Source organism: Palaemon carinicauda, chromosome 18 (assembly GCF_036898095.1).
Source record: "Palaemon carinicauda isolate YSFRI2023 chromosome 18, ASM3689809v2, whole genome shotgun sequence".
NCBI classification, from domain to species: domain Eukaryota; kingdom Metazoa; phylum Arthropoda; class Malacostraca; order Decapoda; family Palaemonidae; genus Palaemon; species Palaemon carinicauda.
Window position 1 is genome coordinate 28,949,464 of NC_090742.1, and position 20,666 is coordinate 28,970,129.

A 20,666-nucleotide genomic window follows, 5' to 3' on the forward strand; every position below is an offset into this window, starting at 1 on the left:
CGTGTTTGCCGCAGCAACGGTGAAACACAAACCCAGAAAACTGATTTCATCATGTATCTGGGGCAAGGACCTTTTCCCACAGGAAGTGGTCCAAGAAGTCATTGCCAAAGGCGCCACTGAGAATAGGAACCTTCTCCAAAAGTGGAGCATGACTTCAAAGAGGAAATCTTCCTCAGACGGAGGTCCCCAGCCTAAGAACAAAAAGGCGAGAAGACCACGTAGACTTGCACTACTTCCGGCCGTGACCATGTCCATGGTGCCTCAAATGGTAGCCCAGCCGCAAACACACCTTCCAGATGGTCCCTCAACAACTGATATCCCAGTCATCTGTGTTTAATCCAGGCTTTGAGGGGCACTTGACCACCTTTCTGCCCTACAAAAGTAGAGGCCCAAAAAGAGGTTCCTCCGGAAACCCCCCAAGGGGCAGAGGAGGACACAGTCACGGAAATAAGTCCTCAGGAACCCCTAAGCAACGAGGGCTCCAGGTAGGAGGCAGACTGTTCTACTTTCGGGATCGTTGGACTTTCGATCCCCGGGCCCACAGCCTAATCATAAATGGACTCGGGTGGAGATGGAACAAAGTTCCACCCCCTTTTCCGAAATGCTTCCAACACACCACCCCCTTGTTGGAAGAATATACCTCGGAACTCTTGAACAAGAAGGTAATAAGGAAAGCGAAGTCCATCAAATTTCAGGGAAGGCTGTTTTGTGTTCCCAAGAAAGACTCAAACAAACTCAGTCATTCTAAACTTGTCTCCACTTAACATGTTCATCGAGAACAAGAAGTTCCGAATGCTTACCTTGCAACACATAAGGACCCTTCTACCCAAAAGGGCGTACACAGTCTCAATAGACCTGGCAGATGCTTACTGGCACCTTCCAGTCAGTCACCCCCTCTCCTCCTACCTAGGATTCAAGCTACAGGAGACAAAATTTGTCTTCAGAGCGATGCCCTTTTGGGCTAAACATAGCCCCAAGGGTATTCACCAAGCTAGCAGACACAATCGTCCAGCAGCTACGCTCCGAAGGAGTTCAAGTAGTAGCATATTTAAACGATTGGCTGGTGTGGGCAGCATCTAAGACTACTTGTCTGCAAGCGGCCAGAAAGGTGATCCAGTTCCTGGAGCACATGGGGTTCAAGATCAATCGCAAAAAGTGTCGCCTTTCTCCAGCTCAAAAGTTCCAATGGTTAGGAATCCAATGGAACTTGAAGTCACACCATCTCTCAATTCCATTCAAGAAGAGGAGAGAGATAGCGCGAGCTTTCAAGAGACTAATCCGATACAAGAGTATTTCAAGACGCCAACAGGAAAGAGTATTGGGCTCTCTCCAGTTTGTAGCAGTGACAGACCTAGGGCTAAAAGCACAACTAAAGGATGCATCAGGAGTCTGGAGAAGATACCCGTCAAACGCTCGAAGAGATCAACTAAGGTTGACCCTGACCCGATTGCGCACGCTACTAAGGCCGTGGTCGACATCGAAGAGCTTAGCGCGGACAATTCCCCTACAACCACCACACTCCCTGGAAGGATGGGGAGGCCATTCTCACGAGAGAAAAGTGCAAGGGAATTGGTCGCACCAGTTCAAAACCTTTCACATCAACATTCTGGAGGCCATGGCAGTCTTCCTAACGTTGAAGAAACTATCCCCTCGCAGCGCAATCCACATAAGATTGGTCCTGGACAACGAAGTGATAGTAAGATGTCTAAATTAACAAGGCTCAAGATTACCTCACATCAATCATGTGATGTTAGCCATCTTCCACCTGGCAAGGAAGAGAAGATGGCACTTATCAGCAGTTCACCTTCAAAGGTTCTGCAATGTGACAGCGGATGCTCTATCCAGGCGAAAGCCGATAGAGACAGAATGGTCCCTAGACGCAGACTCATTCTCCTTCATCTCGGAAAAAGTCCCGGAACTGCAGATCGACCTCTTCGCAACGAGCGACAACAAGAAACTACCTCGTTACGTAGCCCCTTACATGGACCCTCAAGCTCTAGCTCTAGAATTGAAACTGAAGCTGTTGCCTCTGCCGAACCCAGTTTTATCTCAACTGGTTCAGAAGTCGACTGTTTACGCTTCATCCTCGAGAACCAACAACCTACATCTCATGATTTTCTCGCCCTAGCGGCGAACAAAAAGTTTGGAGTCTCGAAGGACAAAGTTGACTTCATTGAAGAGTACAAGTCAAGTTCAACCAGGAGACAATATGAATCATCTTGGAAGAAATGGGTATCCTTTGTGAAAACAAGGAGACCAACAGAAATTTCAATAGATTTCTGTCTCTCTTTTTTTTATCTACCTACATGAACAAGGCCTGGCTTCCGCTATGATAACTGCGAGTAAGTCGACCCTGGCTAAACCTCTTCTGTACGCCTTTGAGGTGGACCTCACAAGCGAGATCTTCAATAAGGTACCAAAAGTATGCGCTAGACTCAAGCTGACAACCCCTCCAAAGCCCATCACATGGTCGTTGGACAAAGTATTGCACTATGCTTCGAACCTAAACAATGAGGATTGTACTCTAAAGGATCTAACACAGAAAGTAATTTTTCTATTCGCAATAGCCTCAGGGGCTGAGTTAGTGAAATAGTGGCCTTATCCAGAAATGTAGGCCATATACAGTTCCTAGACACAGGAGAACTGAACCTTTTTCCTGATCCTGCCTTTCTTGCCAAGAACGAGCTGCTCACCAAGAGGTGGGGTCCTTGGAGAATCTGCCCACTGAAGAAAGATCTCTCTCTATGCCCAGTAGAGTGTCTTAAGGTCTATCTTCGAAGAACGTCAGACTTCAAGGAGCGACATTTACGGGGTGGAAATCATCCAGAGTCTTCTATAAACATTATGCGAAGCAAGTGCATGAAATAAAACAGTTTTTGGTGGCGGCGGGTAGTGTCATAAAACCCGTCATCTAGTGCTGCGATGAACAGTGTACTGTACTGTTTTGGAACTTAACAGATTATTGGGTGAATAAGTTTTAATACCTTCTAGTGCAAATCATTGCGATGATTAATAGATTGTTCTATACAGGTGCAGAATCTGACCAATAACACCAGTGCCGTGTGAACATTTGAACACAGTCTTGAGGCATATCCAACATCTGAGTGAATATAGACAGATTTTTTCTTACATTCACACTGAGTGAAATTTCGCAAGCTGATTGGCCGAGCCGCCGAGATGCTTTACCCAGCATCTCTCCCTTCCGTACGCCCCACGAAGGGAGACCGCATTCATTGTTCTCTCTCACTTCGCTTGTGTTACTTAGTTTTGCCGCGTGGAACTTTTAGCGGTTTTCTTGTGCTTTTTAGCTTAAAATAGTGCTTGTGACGCCCTTGAAAATGGCTCCTAAATGTCCTCTATACTCTACATCCTCTAGTGAACCCATTGTTAGAGGTGAGTTACATATCTGGTTATAAGAATAAAAGAGTTCTAAAAACATATCTACAGTGTATACACGTACACTATTTATATCTACATATGTATGTACATGTACACTTACACTCTATTTATATATTTACTGTATATATTATTTATAAATAAATGTAAATGCACATACAGTATACGTAATGTATTAAATACTGTATTTATATTACAGTATTTATACAGTACAGTACTTAATTTTATGTACAGTAAATAATTTATATTAATATTTATTTACATGATTCTTTAATGTTCTAATGATAACATATGCATTTATAGGGTTAATATACACTTATTGTTATTATATATACATGTACATAAAAAAATTTACGTATTCCAAAATAGGGAGGGAACCTACTTCGCGGTTTTTCACCTATTGCAGTCGGTTCTGGTCCCCGTTAACCGCGATAGGTGAGGGATTACTGTAAATCAATCAATCAATTAGTCAAGTTCAATGGCACAATACCTACTGGGGCATGACACCAAGTTTGAGCCTTTTTCTATCCCATCTCTCTGAAGCGTGGAGTGGCACGGAGAGTAGAGCCTTTTGTTCCCTGTGAGGTATTTGCAGTGCTATCTGAAAAGTTCCCGACATCTCAGACCTGAGTGTCAACAATTTTTCCTTACCATGGGTAGAACCAAGAAAGAGGTGTCTAGAACATGGTCTCTTTTGAACTTTGGAAGTTGATCCGTAATGGAAACGCCTCCACTACTTAGAAAGTATAGGTATCACCTAGGACCGGAACTTGCAATGTCAAGGGCTAGGCCCCATCCTTGCCTTGAAGTGAAATCTTAAAATTAGCTGGGTGCTGAAGATTGGAATTTGTATCCACCAAACCATATTCACAGCCTCTATTCTTCAGGAGTACCCACATGCCCCTTCATGCCTTTATGCTTTGTCTTGTGGCAGCTGCAGAAATAGTGGTGTAGCTAGGCCAAATCCCGTACGTGACGGTAAGCATGTTGAGTATGGTAATGTATAGAAGTAAATCTGTAATGAAGGTAGAATAACTGGTTCTTCTCTTGCATTCTTTCTGCCCATCTTAGGGACAAAGCAGTCGAAGTGTCTGACTTGATACTAGTGAATAAAACTTTTGAGCTCCATTCTTTAGAACCTAGAGAAGTTCTCCTCCATCCTTCTAAAATGATGAGGAGGATGGTGGAATATATAACAACCCTTTCATCATTATATGCCAGGTATATTATTCTGGATTCAGATTCCCTTCAAGGGATAGGATAACTACTTTGACAACATACCAATCTCCTTGGACAGACCAGTCCCTATCAGCCTATTCATCCCAAAGATAGACACATAAGAGGTTGCTGGAGTCATCTCTGCTCCCGTCTGGGACAAGGTAGGTTGACATTTCTAGGGAAGAAAATTAATCTACTAGTTTAGTTCTAGGGGTATTTCTGACCCACCAAGCAGTGAGTAATCCTTCTTGAAGGACAGTGGTTTGTATTCTCATAGGAACAAATAAAATTTTTAAAAATAATTCATATTTTTTCATGCTATACAAACTTTAGTTCTTTATATTATACTTTCCTCCCCATCCAACTCTCTCAGTCCTGAGCCTAAAGGTCATAAGTGAAGAGACTTTGACAAGTAAGGGGTTGGGGCTCCCCACCCTCAATCCCACCTGTTGCTTAACTGCTTGCTGAAACTATTAAATAACCATACAGCTCACACTAAACATATACTCATTACTCAACATCAAGGACTCAGGCTAGTATAGCTAGGAAAAATACAAATTACTTTAAAAGTCTGTGATTTTACATTATAATTATTTATATTCTAATTTGATTTCATCAATGTTTAATATGTTTCTGTGTATGTTAATCTGCAAATTTTCATGCTTTTTCAGTATGATTTTGCCATAGAAAAAACAACGCTTAGCTGGGTTCATGAAAGAAGACTTCGCTTAGAAAAAGAGGAAAAAGATAGAAAAGCTAGAATTGAAGCATATGAAAAAATTAAATTAGAAAAGAAGGCAAAAGAAGAAGAGGAAAGATTGCGGCTGGAAGAAGAGGAAAGACAGAGAGTATTGAAAGAGGAAGAAGAGGAGAAGAAAAGAGCTGAGGAAGAGGAAAATAGACTTAAAGAGGAACTTGATAAGGAGGAGGTTCAACCGAGTGACCACTCAGCAGATGAAGAGGGAGAAGATCCTGATGATACAAATAAGAAGACCACAGAAAGTGAGGGCAGTGATAATAGTACTGAAACACAGGTTGCTTCTAAAGACAATCATGAGGTCAATATAAAGAGTGAAGCAAAATTACATAATAATAATGCACTCCATTCTTCAGAAGTAACACAACCAACTGGTAGTCCTTATTTAGGAAATACTTCATTGTACAATAAAAATACACATTTTAACACAGATATGAAGACCCCATACCCTGATATGCTAAAACCAACACCATTTCCATCCCAAAAAGATAGCATAAGAACTCCTTTGAAAATGCCTACAGATATCAATTTTGCCGATTTTGAAGGTGATGCAAATGACCCTTTCGAAGGTGCAGCATTAAAATCAATCAATGACCTTGAAGAACTTGCAAAAGTTTTAGACTCGTCTAACATTAATTCACAGCCCAAAGAAGGAAGTTTTCTTGCAAAGTCAAATTCTAGTGAAGAAAAAGGATCAGTTCATAATATGTACCCAAATGGTCAGACTTCTTATGGTACATATAGTCAGTATCCTTATTACATGCAGCAGCACCAACAGCAAAGCTATGGCCAGTTTACAAACCAGATAGCAAAGAATTCTCAAGTTACTTCTGCGTCTCCAACAGTGCCTTCGTATACTAGTAATCCACAGTATAGTGTAGGGCTCAATAGGACATACCAGAATTCATATTACAATCAACAGTGGAATAACAGTTTTAATGTAAGTAGTCCAAGTAAACCTTCTCAGTTTGGAACATATGATTATCATCTTCAAAGCAGTAATGTAGGTGGAATGAGCCCTGGAAGTGCTAACGTCAACCTCACAACTGCAACAGCAACCATCCCTGTTGCATCTGTCAGTAGCTTACAACCAGGCTCTGTGGAGAGTGGAAATCCTGCAAAAAGACAAGACTTAGAAGATTTTTACTCAAAGTATTACTCACACAACAAAGCTACAGTTCCAACTAATCAACAGTCTGTGATGAGATCTGGAGACTCAACGCCAAGCCATGGTAGTGGGGGTTCAGGAGCAGCAGGCTCAACTAATGGTTCGCTACGTTCGTGTCGGAGTGTTCCAGATCTGACTGCTGCTGCAGATTCTGAGGTGACAATATATAGTAATGGCATCCAGTCACAAAATGAATCACGAAGTTTCACACACACTCTTCCTCCAAGACCATCCAGTACAGGCCTTAGTGGTTTAGAGGTAAGAAAAAGTTAATAAAAAGAATTCATGTATCACTTGCCGTATTAGCAACATAACATATTATAAATGTACTGTATTGAAATTAATGTATCCAGGGAGTCCTACTGAACCATCCTTATATATGTGTTATTTTGAGCTGAAACCATTGCTTCTAGAAAATAATTTAACTTAATTTTCTTTTTGTTCCGTAACTGGAATACAAACACACGCTATTTATTTAGGGGTATTACTTTTGGCGAAGCTGAAATGATGAGCCATTAAAATTTACCGAGGGTTAACTACCCATACCGCTAGTTAGCGGGAGTAGCGGGGGAGGGGAGGGTTAGCTCGCCACCGCTCCCACTCACACACCGGTGAATTAGCTCACTTTGCTTTGGTTTGGATGGTGTACTTTCGTTGCCGTTCTTCATCCTTCGCTGTTATTATTGAACTGCCATTAATTCTATTGTGCTTTTTCTTTTGTTAGTGTGTGTGTTGACTTATGCTACCATGTGCACCTGCCCTTTACTTGATGGCTGGCCCTGCGGAACCTTCATGTCAGCCGTGGAAACCGATCGCCACACCGTTTGTCCCGCCTGCATAGGTCAACGGTGTGATAGTGGTAATCAGTGTATTGAGTGTTGGGAGTGGTCTGCCTCCCAGTTGGAGAGGTTTGGGCGATGACGGAAGAAGTAGTCTAACGGGATATTTCTACTTCGAAGGTTCCTTCTCAGGGAAAAAAACCTAAGGCCTCTTCTTCCATCTCCCGACCCTCCTCGGAAGCTCCTACTCATTCGGCCTCCTCCGAGAGACCGTCAAGTAGTAGCGTAGACCCTTTTATTTGTGGCCAACCCTTGTCCTCGAGAGAAGGTGTTGCTTCCCCTAACAAAGTGGCTCCACCTCTCTCCCCGGATGAGGCTTTGTCTATGTCTTCTTTTTTGCAGGTGTAGTCGTCCTTGGGGCTTCCGGGTCCGCCCTCCAAGGATTCCTTGCTGCAGCTTATCCTCCGGGGTGCAAGTGTGCAGCTGTAATCGTGGACTTGGATCATCTTGCGCTCATCAATGTCGTGGTGTCAGAGGCGTCTTCTGTGACTTCTGCCGATGCCCCTGCCCCTCCAAGACTCTCCAGTTGTTGCTGCCGACTTAATTTCCCCCATTCCTGATCATCCTACCGAGGAGAACTTAATCTTACGTCTGTCTCTCCTGCGAGTGTTTCTCCCCCTCAAGGAGTTCTCTCATAGAGACTCCTCTTCGTATTTTTGCTGCTGCTCATGGTCAGCTTGCTGATCCAGCGGCCCCTAGAGGGCATCTCCGTCGCAGAGCTCGCCCTCCGCTTTGCCTTAGAGGTCGTCCTTCACCGTCGGTGAAAAGGCGCCTCTTCCGCTCTTGAGCCTTGTCATCGCAGCCGTCCCCTCCAGAGGAGTCTCTGCTTCAGTCGTCTTCTAGCCCTTGATCTTCGCCCGTCTCTGGACTTTCTCCCGACGACGTTGCTGCTAGTCCTCTGACTTCGGTCCTAGACTCTTCTGTAGATCGTTCACGATCTCCTTCGGGGAATTTTTGCTTTCCAAAGGGCTCATCCCTTTTCCTGTTTTTCCTACTAACCGACCTGCCATCACCGTTTCTGTCTCCGGTGCAGCCTCCTTAGGCCCTACCTAAGCATGCAACTACCTGCTAATGCTCTCCAGCTCACCAGCACCCTGCAGTGCATCAAGTCTCACCAACATCTCGTCAGCACCAGCCTACTCCTTCACTTCGGCTCACCAACGCTCTCCTATACGACAACGCTCTCCCAAGCCACAGCCCTCTCCTGAGCACAAGCCTCAGTGCTCTTCTGCGCGCCAGTACTCCACTGCACATCTGCGCTTTCCAGTGCCAAAGCTTTCTCAGCAACCTCCAGCTCGGCAGTGCTAACCTGCGCACCGTTCTCCAGTGGCTGCTCTCCAGCAACCTCCTGCGTAGGGCCGAACTGCACACCAGTGCTGTCCTGCCGGCCCGCGCTCTTCTCCCGGCCTTTGCTCTCCTGCGCATTCTTCGGGTGCTGTGCAACACGCTGCGCTGCGTCTTACTGTGCGCCAACGCTCTCCTGCGCTCCCGCAGCCTCCTGCGCATTCTAGAGAGACTGCACAACACTCCGCACAGCACCTTACTGCGCGCCAACGCTCATCGGCGCTCCAGCTCTCTCCTGCGTACTTACGTTCACTGATCAGTTTTTGTCAAATCCCTCACACTTGGGAATTTTTGTCACTATGCATAGTCAAATGTCTGCAGCATGCTTCTCTACTTGATTGCAATTAAAGTTGCCATCTCCAAGCAAACATGCTTTTAAGTCTTCACCAGGCTGACCTGCAACGTAAACAGGTGCAATATTATTCCTATTCTTGTACCTCTACTTGTCTCCCTACTGGGTGTAGGGTCTTGCTGTCATTAATGTACCTGTTAAAATAAATACTAACAAATTAAGGTATTTTTTTCTTTTTTTTTTGGGGGGGGGTGGCACTTGAGGGTTATAAAGAAAATTCAATAATTAAGTGTTTCTCATAACATCCAAACCATAAAGCTTTTTTTCACACAAACCATAATTCATTGAATTACCCCTCCCCCCTCCGCTTAGTCCTCAAGCCCATCCAAAAAAATGTCTCGTAACTGACAGCAACACCCTACACAAACTCTGTACATTCAAGTGAATAAATTTTACATCACAAAAATAAATTTAATAGAAAGATAGGATGACCAACTAAAAAAATTTAGTTCATCATCCTCCCTTCAGCTATTTATCAAATTATATATATTACATAAGGTACATTATTTGACAGTTTCATGATAAAAATGTGATAGGAATAGACGATAAACCATAAAGCAATGGATATACAGTACATTACAACTAGGTTATCATCCATCCCTTCCAACAATGCTCCAGTAACCATACAATATAATAAATTACACTATTTATAGGAAACATTTCAGTGTTACAGTTATACACCATCATAAAACCATCCAGAAAAAACAATTGCTGTCCAAAATCAATTTGAAAGAATACAAAACTTATTGACCCTGGACTACAGGTTTTACAGGACAATAAAAATTTACTGAATCTAATATAACTGTCACGGTCAAGGTCAATCTACAGTACAACAATTAATGCAACAATTACACAAACCCTGAATAATTAAAGATTTTCTCACACAACGTGTCCCATTCTACAGCCTTTTAACTACCCCAATGTGGGAATCAAAACATAACTAATAAAAAAAATGGGTAATTACTATCAAAACTTGCTATAAAAAAAACTGTTCAGTGATTAATTCAGTGGGAGATTTATAGTTCTTCTTCTGAGTCTCAAAATTCTGGCTCCGGACATGCGCCGGGATTCAGGAATCTGCTAGCGAGCCATATTAATTTCTCGCAGCACCGGAGACAGGCTAAGCCGGTGACTATCCAGGTACAAGCTGGGTGTCTTTAATCGATCGATAACCTCGAATAACATTTGTTATTTGCTGGTTATCGACATTCTCTGAGGTGAACCAGAGTCGGAATCCGTAGACTTGGAAGAAGACAATAAAAATCCCGAAAAATCAGGCAATGACCCAGGGAAAAGTTGTGTTTTGGGCACCCCAAGCAGTGTTGTTGCATTCGGGTTAAATGACCCTCACTGTGCCACTTCAGCCTCGAGCTCAGACTGTTGTCTTAATCTACCATCAGAATATTGGAAAGGGTTTGAATTCTGAGGTGACTCAGGAATGGAGGATAGTTCCCTTTTTATAGTATTCATTTAGTCAGTGAGACAAGGCCACCACTCCAGGACTCCAGGCTGAACTAAAGGTAGGTCAGGAACAGGACTGTTTGACCTAGTCCATGGGGGACTAAATTCACTGGAGGTGAGATTTTCAGGCAACAGTTGGTCGTCACAACTGGGTGGCAGAAAGCCGAGAAAATCATAATCAGGATAAATAGACACTGCCAAGTCAGAAATAGGGCTTTCTAAACTAGCAGGTCTTGACCAATCTGAATTGGAACTCTAGGAGCCAACCGAAAGTGGTTCTAATAATGGAATACTGGAAACTTCCCAGAATTCCCAACTCCCTGGAGGATGAATGACACCTTCCTCTAGCTAAGAATCGGGCCGTTTGAAATTCAGGCACAAGAGAGTGAACCACCGATTTGGGAGACAAAGTTGGGGTTTCACATATTTCAGTGGGGCTGTTCTCCCACAGTTGGAGGACCAAACGATCTCAAAACTGTTCAGGCTTTAATACAGGAGTCTCATCAAAATTTTCTGGAGGATATAACCAGGCATCCAGTGCTCTTTTCCTCTCATAAGTCCTAGCTGGCTTAAGAATGGGCTTAGGCTGAGTAATAGCTCTAGTAGGACGGTGACTTTTCCTCTGTCGTCAAGACTTGTTACAATCTTGTGACAAAAGGTATGATGCGACTACTGCAGCCACTCCATAGGAGTCGCCATCACTACTAGAACCAGAACTCTCAGAGACTTCAGAGGAAGTTGGACTATCATCCACGAATCCTGGACTATTCTGAGTCTCTGTTACAGGATCAGGACCCTTCGGATACTAGAGAAAGTGCCTCCTAAGATAAATTGGAGGTTCAAACCAGGCCTTTAACTGGATATGGTGAGCTCTTACCAGTTCACCATCCGGCAGTCTCTGCAGCTCATAGGTGACCTTATTCTCGTGTACCATAGTAACACAGAATACCCCCTCAAATGTAGGGATGAGCTTGTTCGTCAGAAGGTGTCCCAACTGGTGCACCTTCTTAAGAACCAGAGAACCCTCTTTAAACAGTTTGTACCGAGGATGTCCTTCAGCCCATGGGTCCCTTGTTTCTGCTAACAGCAAAGAGGTACAGTGATACCTCGACATACGAGAAATTTGAGATATGAGTAAAGTTTCGAGCAAATTTTTGCCCCGAGATACGAGACAAATTTGAGATATGAGGATACGAGACGGTTTCTTATGCGGCCACTAGGTGGCCGAGTGTGCGAGAGGCTGTTCACGAGGACAGCATCGCTCGCTCTTTCCCGTTGGATCTCCGTTGTGTAAAGCTATCTCCGAGCATCGGCCGTAGTGTTGGCATTTTTACGTGTTTTTTTGCATTAATACAGAATTAAGTGAATAAGCAATGGGTCCAAAACAAGCAAGTGCAAACAAGGGTAGTGAAAAGGAAACGTGTATGAAGACAATCGAGATAAAGCATGAAATAATCGAAAAACATGAGAGTGGTGTAAGAGTGACTGAGCTGGCTCGGCAATATGAGAGGAGTACATCAACAATATGTACCATCCTCAAGCAGAAGGATGCTATAAAGAAGGGCACATCTCCAGACACGCCTCTTAGGTACGCCTATTCTAGATACTCCTCGCAAGATGCACAGCAACTACCATTGCATTGTCACCTAATCCTCTCTGCTTGTTGGTAAAGTTTGCTCAGATGTGAGGGGTACGCTTTGCAGACATGACACTTAAGGATGGCAAGTCACATCTAGTGGCCTAGGAACTTCTTCATCTGGTTTTTGTCGTCTTCCTCCGAGGGTCCCATGACCACCGCAAGAGCTCTCTTTGGGTTAGAAGGAGAGACAGCAGAACCTCATCAGCCTACAACCAATCAGAGAACAGTTCACCTAGATCCCAAACCTGGATCCTTTAATTCTAGAGGGTGAGTTTTCAACTCTTCTCGTTTTATACAAAGAGCTATTATCGCAGAGGAATTTATTTCCCAACTAAGAAGTGTTTTAATTCTTTCATTCTACCTTGTTTTTAATATTGTTCTCCTGTCTGGTCTTCAGTTGCTGATTCTCATCTTAATTTGTTGAACAGAAACTTATGGTCTCTTAAATTTTTTATTCCTGATCTAGATATTAATCTTTGGCATTGTCGTTCAATTAGTTCATTATGCATGTTGCATAAGATTTTTCATAATTCTGACCATCCTTTACATTCAGATCATCCTGGACAATTCTATCCTGTTCGTAATACTAGGCAGCCAGTTAATTCTAATTGCCAGGTCTTCTCCATCATGAGGCTCAATACTACACAGTATTCTAGAAGTTTTACTGCAGCTGTGACCAAGTTGTGGAATCATCTTCCTAATCGGGTAGTTGAATCAGTAGAACTTCAAAAGTTCAAAGTTGCTGCAAATGTTTTTATGTCGAACAGGCTGACATAAGTCTTTTTATAGTTTATATATGACGTATCTGTTTTGACCTTGTTACTGTTTTTAGAATGATTTATTGTTAATTTGTTCTCATCATTTATTTATTTCCATATTTCCTTTCCTCACTGGGCTATTTTTCCCTGTTGGTGCCCTTGGGTTTATAGCATCTTGCTTTTCCAACAATTATGGTTGTAGCTTGGCTAGTAATAATGATGATAATAATAATCTGTTGGGTGCCACATTGCGGCTTCATCTCTTGCTGGGGAAGAAGGATCCCAAAGCACAGGATGACTGCTCGGAGAGTTCTTTTGGGAACTTTTCAGGTTCCTCTGCAGTTTTGTGGAAGAAGTATTGTGACAACAAATCATTCCTGTAGGAGAAGCTTTGATGTGTTGAGGTTCAAAGACCAAGTCCTTTGCCTCAAGTAGTCAATCTTGCAAAGGGAGGCTTACAGGCGCCACTGTTCATGATGGAAAACTTTGTTCTAGTCCTTCTCCTGACCATGGACATTCCTTGGATTCTTTGGAATCTCCTCTTGTCATCTTCTTTTAAAAGACATTAGCACTTTGGCCATCTGGGATTTTTATTATAAGCTGCTCCTCGTTTGTACTCTCCTCTCCTCTTCGAGCAGTATTGTGACCAGTGGTCTATTGACTTCCTTCCCATGTGGCACCGATAAGATCGGTTATCGGGAGGAATTGCTATGGTTATACAGACTGTGATTTATCTCTTCCAAGATTGTTCCTCTCTGCACAGAAGGATGGTCCCTCAAAGCGAAGGAAAGCGACTTAAACAATCCTGGTCTATTTGCCCTATTCTCAGAAGACTCAAGGTATGTACAATAATTGTTTCTGGTATCATCAAGGGCCGTGCTCTCATCCCATTACTCTTAACAGAAGTCTTGAGTATAGGGGGACATGGCAAAGCTAGGCCAAATTAAAAACTCTGCTTCCCATCTGATCAGTGAAGATAAGCGACGTTAGGTTTGGTCACTACTTGGATGGGGGACTGCTGGGGAGTAGATATAGTTGGCATAAATTTTTTTCATAAGTCTATGGTTGAATTTTGGTAAAACACGGTTGCCTTCACATCCAACATGCTGGATCACTTGGATTCCATTAATTACATCTTTAAACCGTCACCCACTCGGTTCCGGTTAAGCAGAACCCCAGCTCCTGAAAATTCTCAACTGCAAACTGGAAGCTAGATGTGAATTCGGTGTCCCTCCAATCTCTAGGCTATCAAAATCTATTGGAGATTTGCGATAGCCCTATTCGACGCCTACTTTCACGGTCTGGCCTTCGTCAGATGCAGTTGGCAAACTGCTCCTCTTTTGAGGTATGAGCATCACGAAAGAATGACCATTACCCCTTAGGGGGCTTTCTAAAGTGCTCCAGCTTTCAGGCACCTCCTTGCTTTCCACAGACTCATAGCTCTTTCAAGACTAACGATCCGTGAAAAAAAGTGGGAGAACATATCTCCATCGAAGAAAGGTGATATCAGAGCCAGACGTAGTAGTTGTGGTCTCTTCACTCAGTTATTCCTTTTCTCATCCTTCAGCCTTGGCTGAGTCCTGCGTCAGAGCTTATCATCTTCAGCAATCCTCCAGGGAAATCCAGACTGTGGTAAAGACAACATCGTTTCAAGCTTCTCATTCCCGGCTTCTTCTATCGGTCAAGTATGATTTTCGAAAGACCGGATACCAGTTTAACTGGACTTATCGGATTGAGCTATCTTTTCAGGTTTTTCCAAGCTGGGGACCACATCATGAGTGACAAAGGCATTCAGGCCATGAGAGGACCAGGTATCTCAGCAATGGTATTACAAGTTCTGTAGCATCCCACCTTTAGGGATATCTACGGTTCATCAAGACAGACTGGACACTGTCTTTTGGGCCTGTTGCTGGTTAGGAAGAGACAGTGAACAGGAGTCAATGGCCTTCCTTCAGGATGCACAACTCTGTTGGCGTAACCTCAAGAACTTTTGTTCCTGATTTTTTGAGTATTGAGCTGTTCTTACTTTCTTATCACTTGCCTAACTATGACGCCCCTACCATCTGGAAGTCCAAGCGTACACATTGCATGACACTGTACGTCTTCAGGTGAATATCACAGCTCAGGAGTAATTTTTGATCCAGAAGTGTTCAAAATCTCTCTGGTCACCAGCTGCTTTTCAATCTCACTTATGCTGGAGTCAGTCTGGCATTCAAGAACTCCATTAATTACCTTTGAAATGCATACGTCACTTTCTTTTGACTCTGAGGTAACAAAAGACAAGGCTTCAGTCACTTTAGGCCTCAGCAGGACGCTCAAAGCTCTGAGACAATGTTAGGTGAAGTTGCCCACTTGGCTCAGACATGTACTCCAAGAGGCTGGCACCTTTTCACGATCACGTGGGCCTGCCTTACGTTTAGGTTAACTGGATTGGTAAATCCTTTGGCTTCTAGAGCAAGATTCCTCAGTCTTCTCATAGAAAACAAGACAATTCACACATGATGGGAATTGGAGGTCTGACACCTCAATTTTGGCACAATCTTAGTCCAAGGTAGAGATATTCATGCATTCTCAGACATCAGTAGAAAGACATCTTTTGGGGTGTCTATTTAGCCTATATACAGTCTGTGGCCTTCCTGGCAAGGAGAAACAACATTCAGAGCCAGCCATGGAAAGGTTTTCTTGAGGTATAGACAGTATGCGATGAGTTCTTGCCTACATCTAGCAAGGGGAGCCTATTGCTGGCCAGGGGAGCCTGGACTTCCATACCTAAGGTGACATCAGCAATAGTGCTTTTACACTATTGGTACTTCTGCCATTGCAGTCAGAGCTTTTTTCCTAGAGGGGAGAAATCTTCGCCCAGGGATCATTCCGAGACCCACTGTTCCCATCAGAAGACCACAGAATCGTTATTGGATTATCCACGGGCAAGAGCCTTGACCTTGGAACAGTCCCCTGTTTGGCACTAGTAGCAGAGGAAGAGTCTTAAGGGCAGCATCCCCGCTTAATTGCCCAATTTCGGGAGAGGAAGATGAGTCTTGTCCTCCTGATCACCAGATGTCGAGGATCAAAAACGAGGATCTATCAACAAGTAATTTCTGGTTCTCTAAGGCCTGACCCTGAACTGGCAAAAAGTAATCATTGGACTGATTTGCTACTTAGCATCCAGAGCTTTGATTCCTTCCTTGGAAGGAACTTCTAACAAAAGCCTTCAAGCCCAGCTGAGTAGGCGCTTGCCTCCCTTCTAGAATCTCTCTGTGGCAGGTTTTATGGGCATAGAAATATCTTGCGGCATTAACTGTCATCCTGCAGGTTTCTTCATCAGGACCTGTTGTAGCCTCACAGAGAGTGGAATAGCTACCTTGGCTTCTTTCATGGGCCCATTAGCATCAGACCAAGGCAAGGGTGATGTATGAGTCTGGGACGAAAGGATAATCTGACTGGCTCTTTCTTATCCTTTTGATCATCCACTCAATTTGAGTACACCTTTGAAACCATGGTAGCGGGACTTGATCTCGATGCAGGTATACTAAATTCAGCTTGCGACTATTCTGTACTTAAGTATGGAGGAGTCTTTTCCCCACACTCCTTATGATGGGGGAATGTGATGTACTAGGCATATAATGTGATTTAACAAATGAATCACAGTTAAGCCTCGTTATTTGCGATAGTTAGGTTACAGACACAGGTGCGATAAGCAAATTTTTGTATACTAGGGTGGGCTAACTCCTAACCTAAAAAAGTCACAGCCCCTTGCCACGAGCTGATGATTAACACTGTAAATATTGTTTTTATTTGGTTTCTACAACAGTTTATAATCATATGTACAGTGTACAGTACATTTGCACACATGTACACTACGTACTGGACACAGTAAGTTTACAGTACAGTATTGTGCTAAGGTAAAGTTTACCGAGTCTTCATCCCCTTACTGTTCTGTATAACAAAAGTTGTTTCTATCTACTAATACTGTACTGTAACCTAATAATCACTGATACAATTAATATTACTACTGTAAAGCTTAACTGTACTTACTCTGTTTTCGTTCAAGACTCATAGCCTACGCCACTACTCTAGAAGCATGACGCAACTTCTTATGTGTTGTCTCTTGCGCAGTATGTTACTATATATCTATACTTTCTTAAACAGAAATAAAGTTTATTTTATAAACTAAAACCTTCAATATTTCGATGATAATTGTTTCTTTTAGATAAATAAACAGAAATTTGCATTTAATTACTTTTCAACAGCTGATTCTCTCTCTCTCTCTCTCTCTCTCTCTCTCTCTCTCTCTCTCTCTCTCTCTCTCTCTCTCTCTCTCTCTCTCTCTCTCTCTCTCTCATAAATGAAATCTTTGTGTTTTTGCTGTCTCTATTGAGGCCCTATAATCAAGCACCTCAGAGGTAAAAACTATTAAGTATCATGCATTGGCAGCATGAATGAAACTCCGGTTAACGAATACCTAAAAGACTACTTGGTTGTTAAAAATTACTATGTACAAATCGGAAAATCTTATTCCTCGTATGAACCTTTAAACAGACAGGTACCCCAGGGGCGTGTACTTGGCCCAATCTTATTCTGCATCTATACTATTGGTCTATCGAAAATACTACCAAGGCATGGTGTGAAGTTCAATCTATTTGCGGGTGACACACAATTTTACTTCTCCATAAATGATATACATGACACTATAAACTCTAAACCAAATCCTTGATAGCATTAGAGAATGGATGACATTTAAACAACTAAAATCTAATGAGAACAAAACTGTGTTCATGGTGATGGGTAAGAGAAACTGCCTGAGAAGCTTGGGTGATATTCAAATGAACATTAATAATGACTCAGTGCCGATATCTAGTAAAGTTCGTGATCCAGGTGTATTTCTTGACTGTAACCTGTATCTCAATGCCCAAATAAATAATGTAGTAAAAACAGCTGGTTATCATCTAAGAAATATTGTTTATAAAAAGTACCTGGATGAAAATTCTGTTAAGAAACTTGTGATAAACTGTGTTATTACCAGGATTGACTACTGCAACTCCATTTATTACAATTTACCTAAAGTGCAACTTAAGAAATTACAAAACATAATAAACAGAGGAGCAAGACTGATTAAAGGTGTCTCACCTAGAGAAAGGATCATCCTTATACTAATTGATTTACACTGGCTGTCGTTTAAAGTGAGAATTGAATTTAAAATATGTATAATAACCCACCAAGTTATCAGAACTGGTTGTTCAAAATACTTAAGAGAATTGCTACATATTGCGCATCCAACAAATCGTGTCGACACAAGAATAGTTACAGATGATTTCAAACTATTGGAACCTAGATATATGTCTTCTGTAGGCTCCAGAGCCTTTAGTGCGTCCCCGAGACTATATAATAAGCTCCTGTGAGACATCCGAATGATTGAAGACATTAAGGCCTTGAGGAGGAACCTGAACACTTTCTTATTTCATGAGTATTATTTCAGTGACGATTTAACAGTAAATGAACAATACGTGGTATGAAACGTTAAATACTCTGAACGAACAAGGTAAAACAACAGTGGAGGTCTTGTAGAGAGTTGGGTTCCCCTGCTGTTTGTGACCGGAAAAGCAGTAAGTAAGTAAGAAAATAACATTGTGATTCAACTCAGTACAAGTACTGTAAATAAAATAGGTGAAAAACATTTCAAATAAAACTATTGGAATTAATATGCTAATTGGAAAATGATAGATCAAGTTATAATTGTTTCTTTTTGTAAATATGAAATATCCTTTGGTAGTTATTTAATCCAAAAATTTAGGTTGACAACTGACTTGGCAGGGTTGATCAGCTGATTTGATTGTAAACTATGCATGAAATTATAATTAGCTATGTTTTGAATTATAGATACAATGCTAAAATGTGAATATTACATGCATTATTATTGGCTACAGGTAAGGGAAATAACAGGGAGAGAGAAGGACGAAACAGTATGACAAGGAGATGAGACAAGGGGGTTTAGCCAAGATCCTTCTCCATGCACATTTCCTGCGCCACATCTATGCTAATTCAAATAAAATAGCAAAATCAATGAATTTGGGAAATGCAAGAAGAAGGAATGGGAATACGTGGAATGAGGGATAAGAAAGAGGTTTATAATGCTAAATAAGATGAAAAGGACAATTAAATGGTAGAAAAGAGAAGATGAATGAAATTGCGTAAAATAATGAGAATCACAAGAGTTGGAAACATACGTTGTAGATGTGCGTGGGAGAGCAAAGTAAATGTACGAAAAGGATTCGGGAAATTAATTAGGAAAAGGATTAAGGATATAATAGTAATAAGTGAAGGACAATAATAATGTGAAAGAGATATCATACTAATATGCATGATAGTGTATATCAGTGAGGTAATTCTGTGAAAGTTAATGGTCATATCAGTGGGATAATATCGTGAAAATGAAAATAGGTTGAAAGCAGACTATGCAGATTTGATCACCTGATTTGAATGTAAGCAATGCACGAGAATATAATTCGCTATGTCTTTAATTTTGGATACGATACTGCACTAGCGCACACCCTCTCACCCCGACAAGTCAATGGGCGAGGAGTTTAGGGCGTGCTACGATCTACACCCCAATCTTATCTCTCCCCAACACTAGACAGAGTTCAGCACGCTCCTAAAGCTTCCCACCAAAACCATCTCTCGCCAATTCTTAAGCAGAGCTCAGTGTGCACACCCAGCTACATGCCATTTTCACTTACCAGCTGTGGATGGGGTTCAGCACACACTCCCACCTACACGGCAAACCCAACACTCACTGACCTTAGACAGTTCAGTGCACACCCCCCCACTTTACGTGCCAAACCTCTTCCTCGCCAAACCTGTACTGGTCATCTGGCGCGTAAGTGCAGGTAGGGCAGCGCCAACCTCATTATAGAAAACTCCCTAGTCTAGCTTTGTCGTTTCACTTTGATGAGACTTTGACCTTGCGTGCTTTGGTGCGCTAAGCAGAAGAAAGACAACACGCACAGGCACACAAATTGCTTCCTCTTCCTTTATGCAGTTTTTCTCGAACCGGGAGCTCCTGAACAGCGCTCTCCTCGTCATCAGAGCGCACCTGTGCAGTGGTTGCCATATACGCATGCTCTTCATCAAGTCTTACCTTGTGAGTGTTCTCCTTCTCAGAGGAAACAGGTGGGTATTTCTTCAAAAACTGTCACTTTTTCAAAGGAGAAGTCCAGTTTCCAAGACACTACCTCATTTCTCGAGGACTTTACCATAATTCGCTCTTTGCATTATACTCCCAGGCCAACCAAGGCTAAGGTGACTTTACCTTGGTCAAAGGGGGTCAGGGGAGCCAGAAAGAGAACCTACGCTTAGGTGGGATTAGAATCACGATCTTTGAGTTTGGTGAATTCGTCTCGGTTACTTTATCCACCTTACATCCTGCAGAGGAAGTATTATGATGTAGGGGATGATGGCCGTCCCCTCTCCCTCGAGATCCCGCAATTCTGGCGTTGTCCCAAAATTTACCGTTGGACAAGCTATCCGCCTTGTCAGTAGGGTTCTTTGTGGTGGGCACAGCAAACATGGAGTGGTTTGCAAAGTGCTCTTTGCAATCCGCCTCATGGTTAGACTATTGGTTGGGGTTGGTGGGGTACCTGTTCAGAACTGAAAATATCTTCAGCTAACAGAACAGGGAAGTGATGTCCCCTTTCCTGCTCTCTGGAACCCAGACTGTTGAGTTCTTGACTCAATATC

General features: G+C 42.6%; 1 protein-coding gene across 2 annotated transcripts in view; it reads left to right on the forward strand.

Annotated features, from left to right (window-relative positions):
• The window catches only part of LOC137657741 (uncharacterized), a 301,807-nt gene that overhangs the window by 187,369 nt on the left and 93,772 nt on the right, over positions 1-20,666 (forward strand). For both annotated transcript variants that reach the window (XM_068392206.1, XM_068392207.1), the window contains one exon: positions 5,286-6,797. In XM_068392206.1, the coding sequence (XP_068248307.1) occupies positions 5,286-6,797 (1,512 nt within the window). The remainder of the gene's footprint in view (positions 1-5,285; positions 6,798-20,666) is intronic.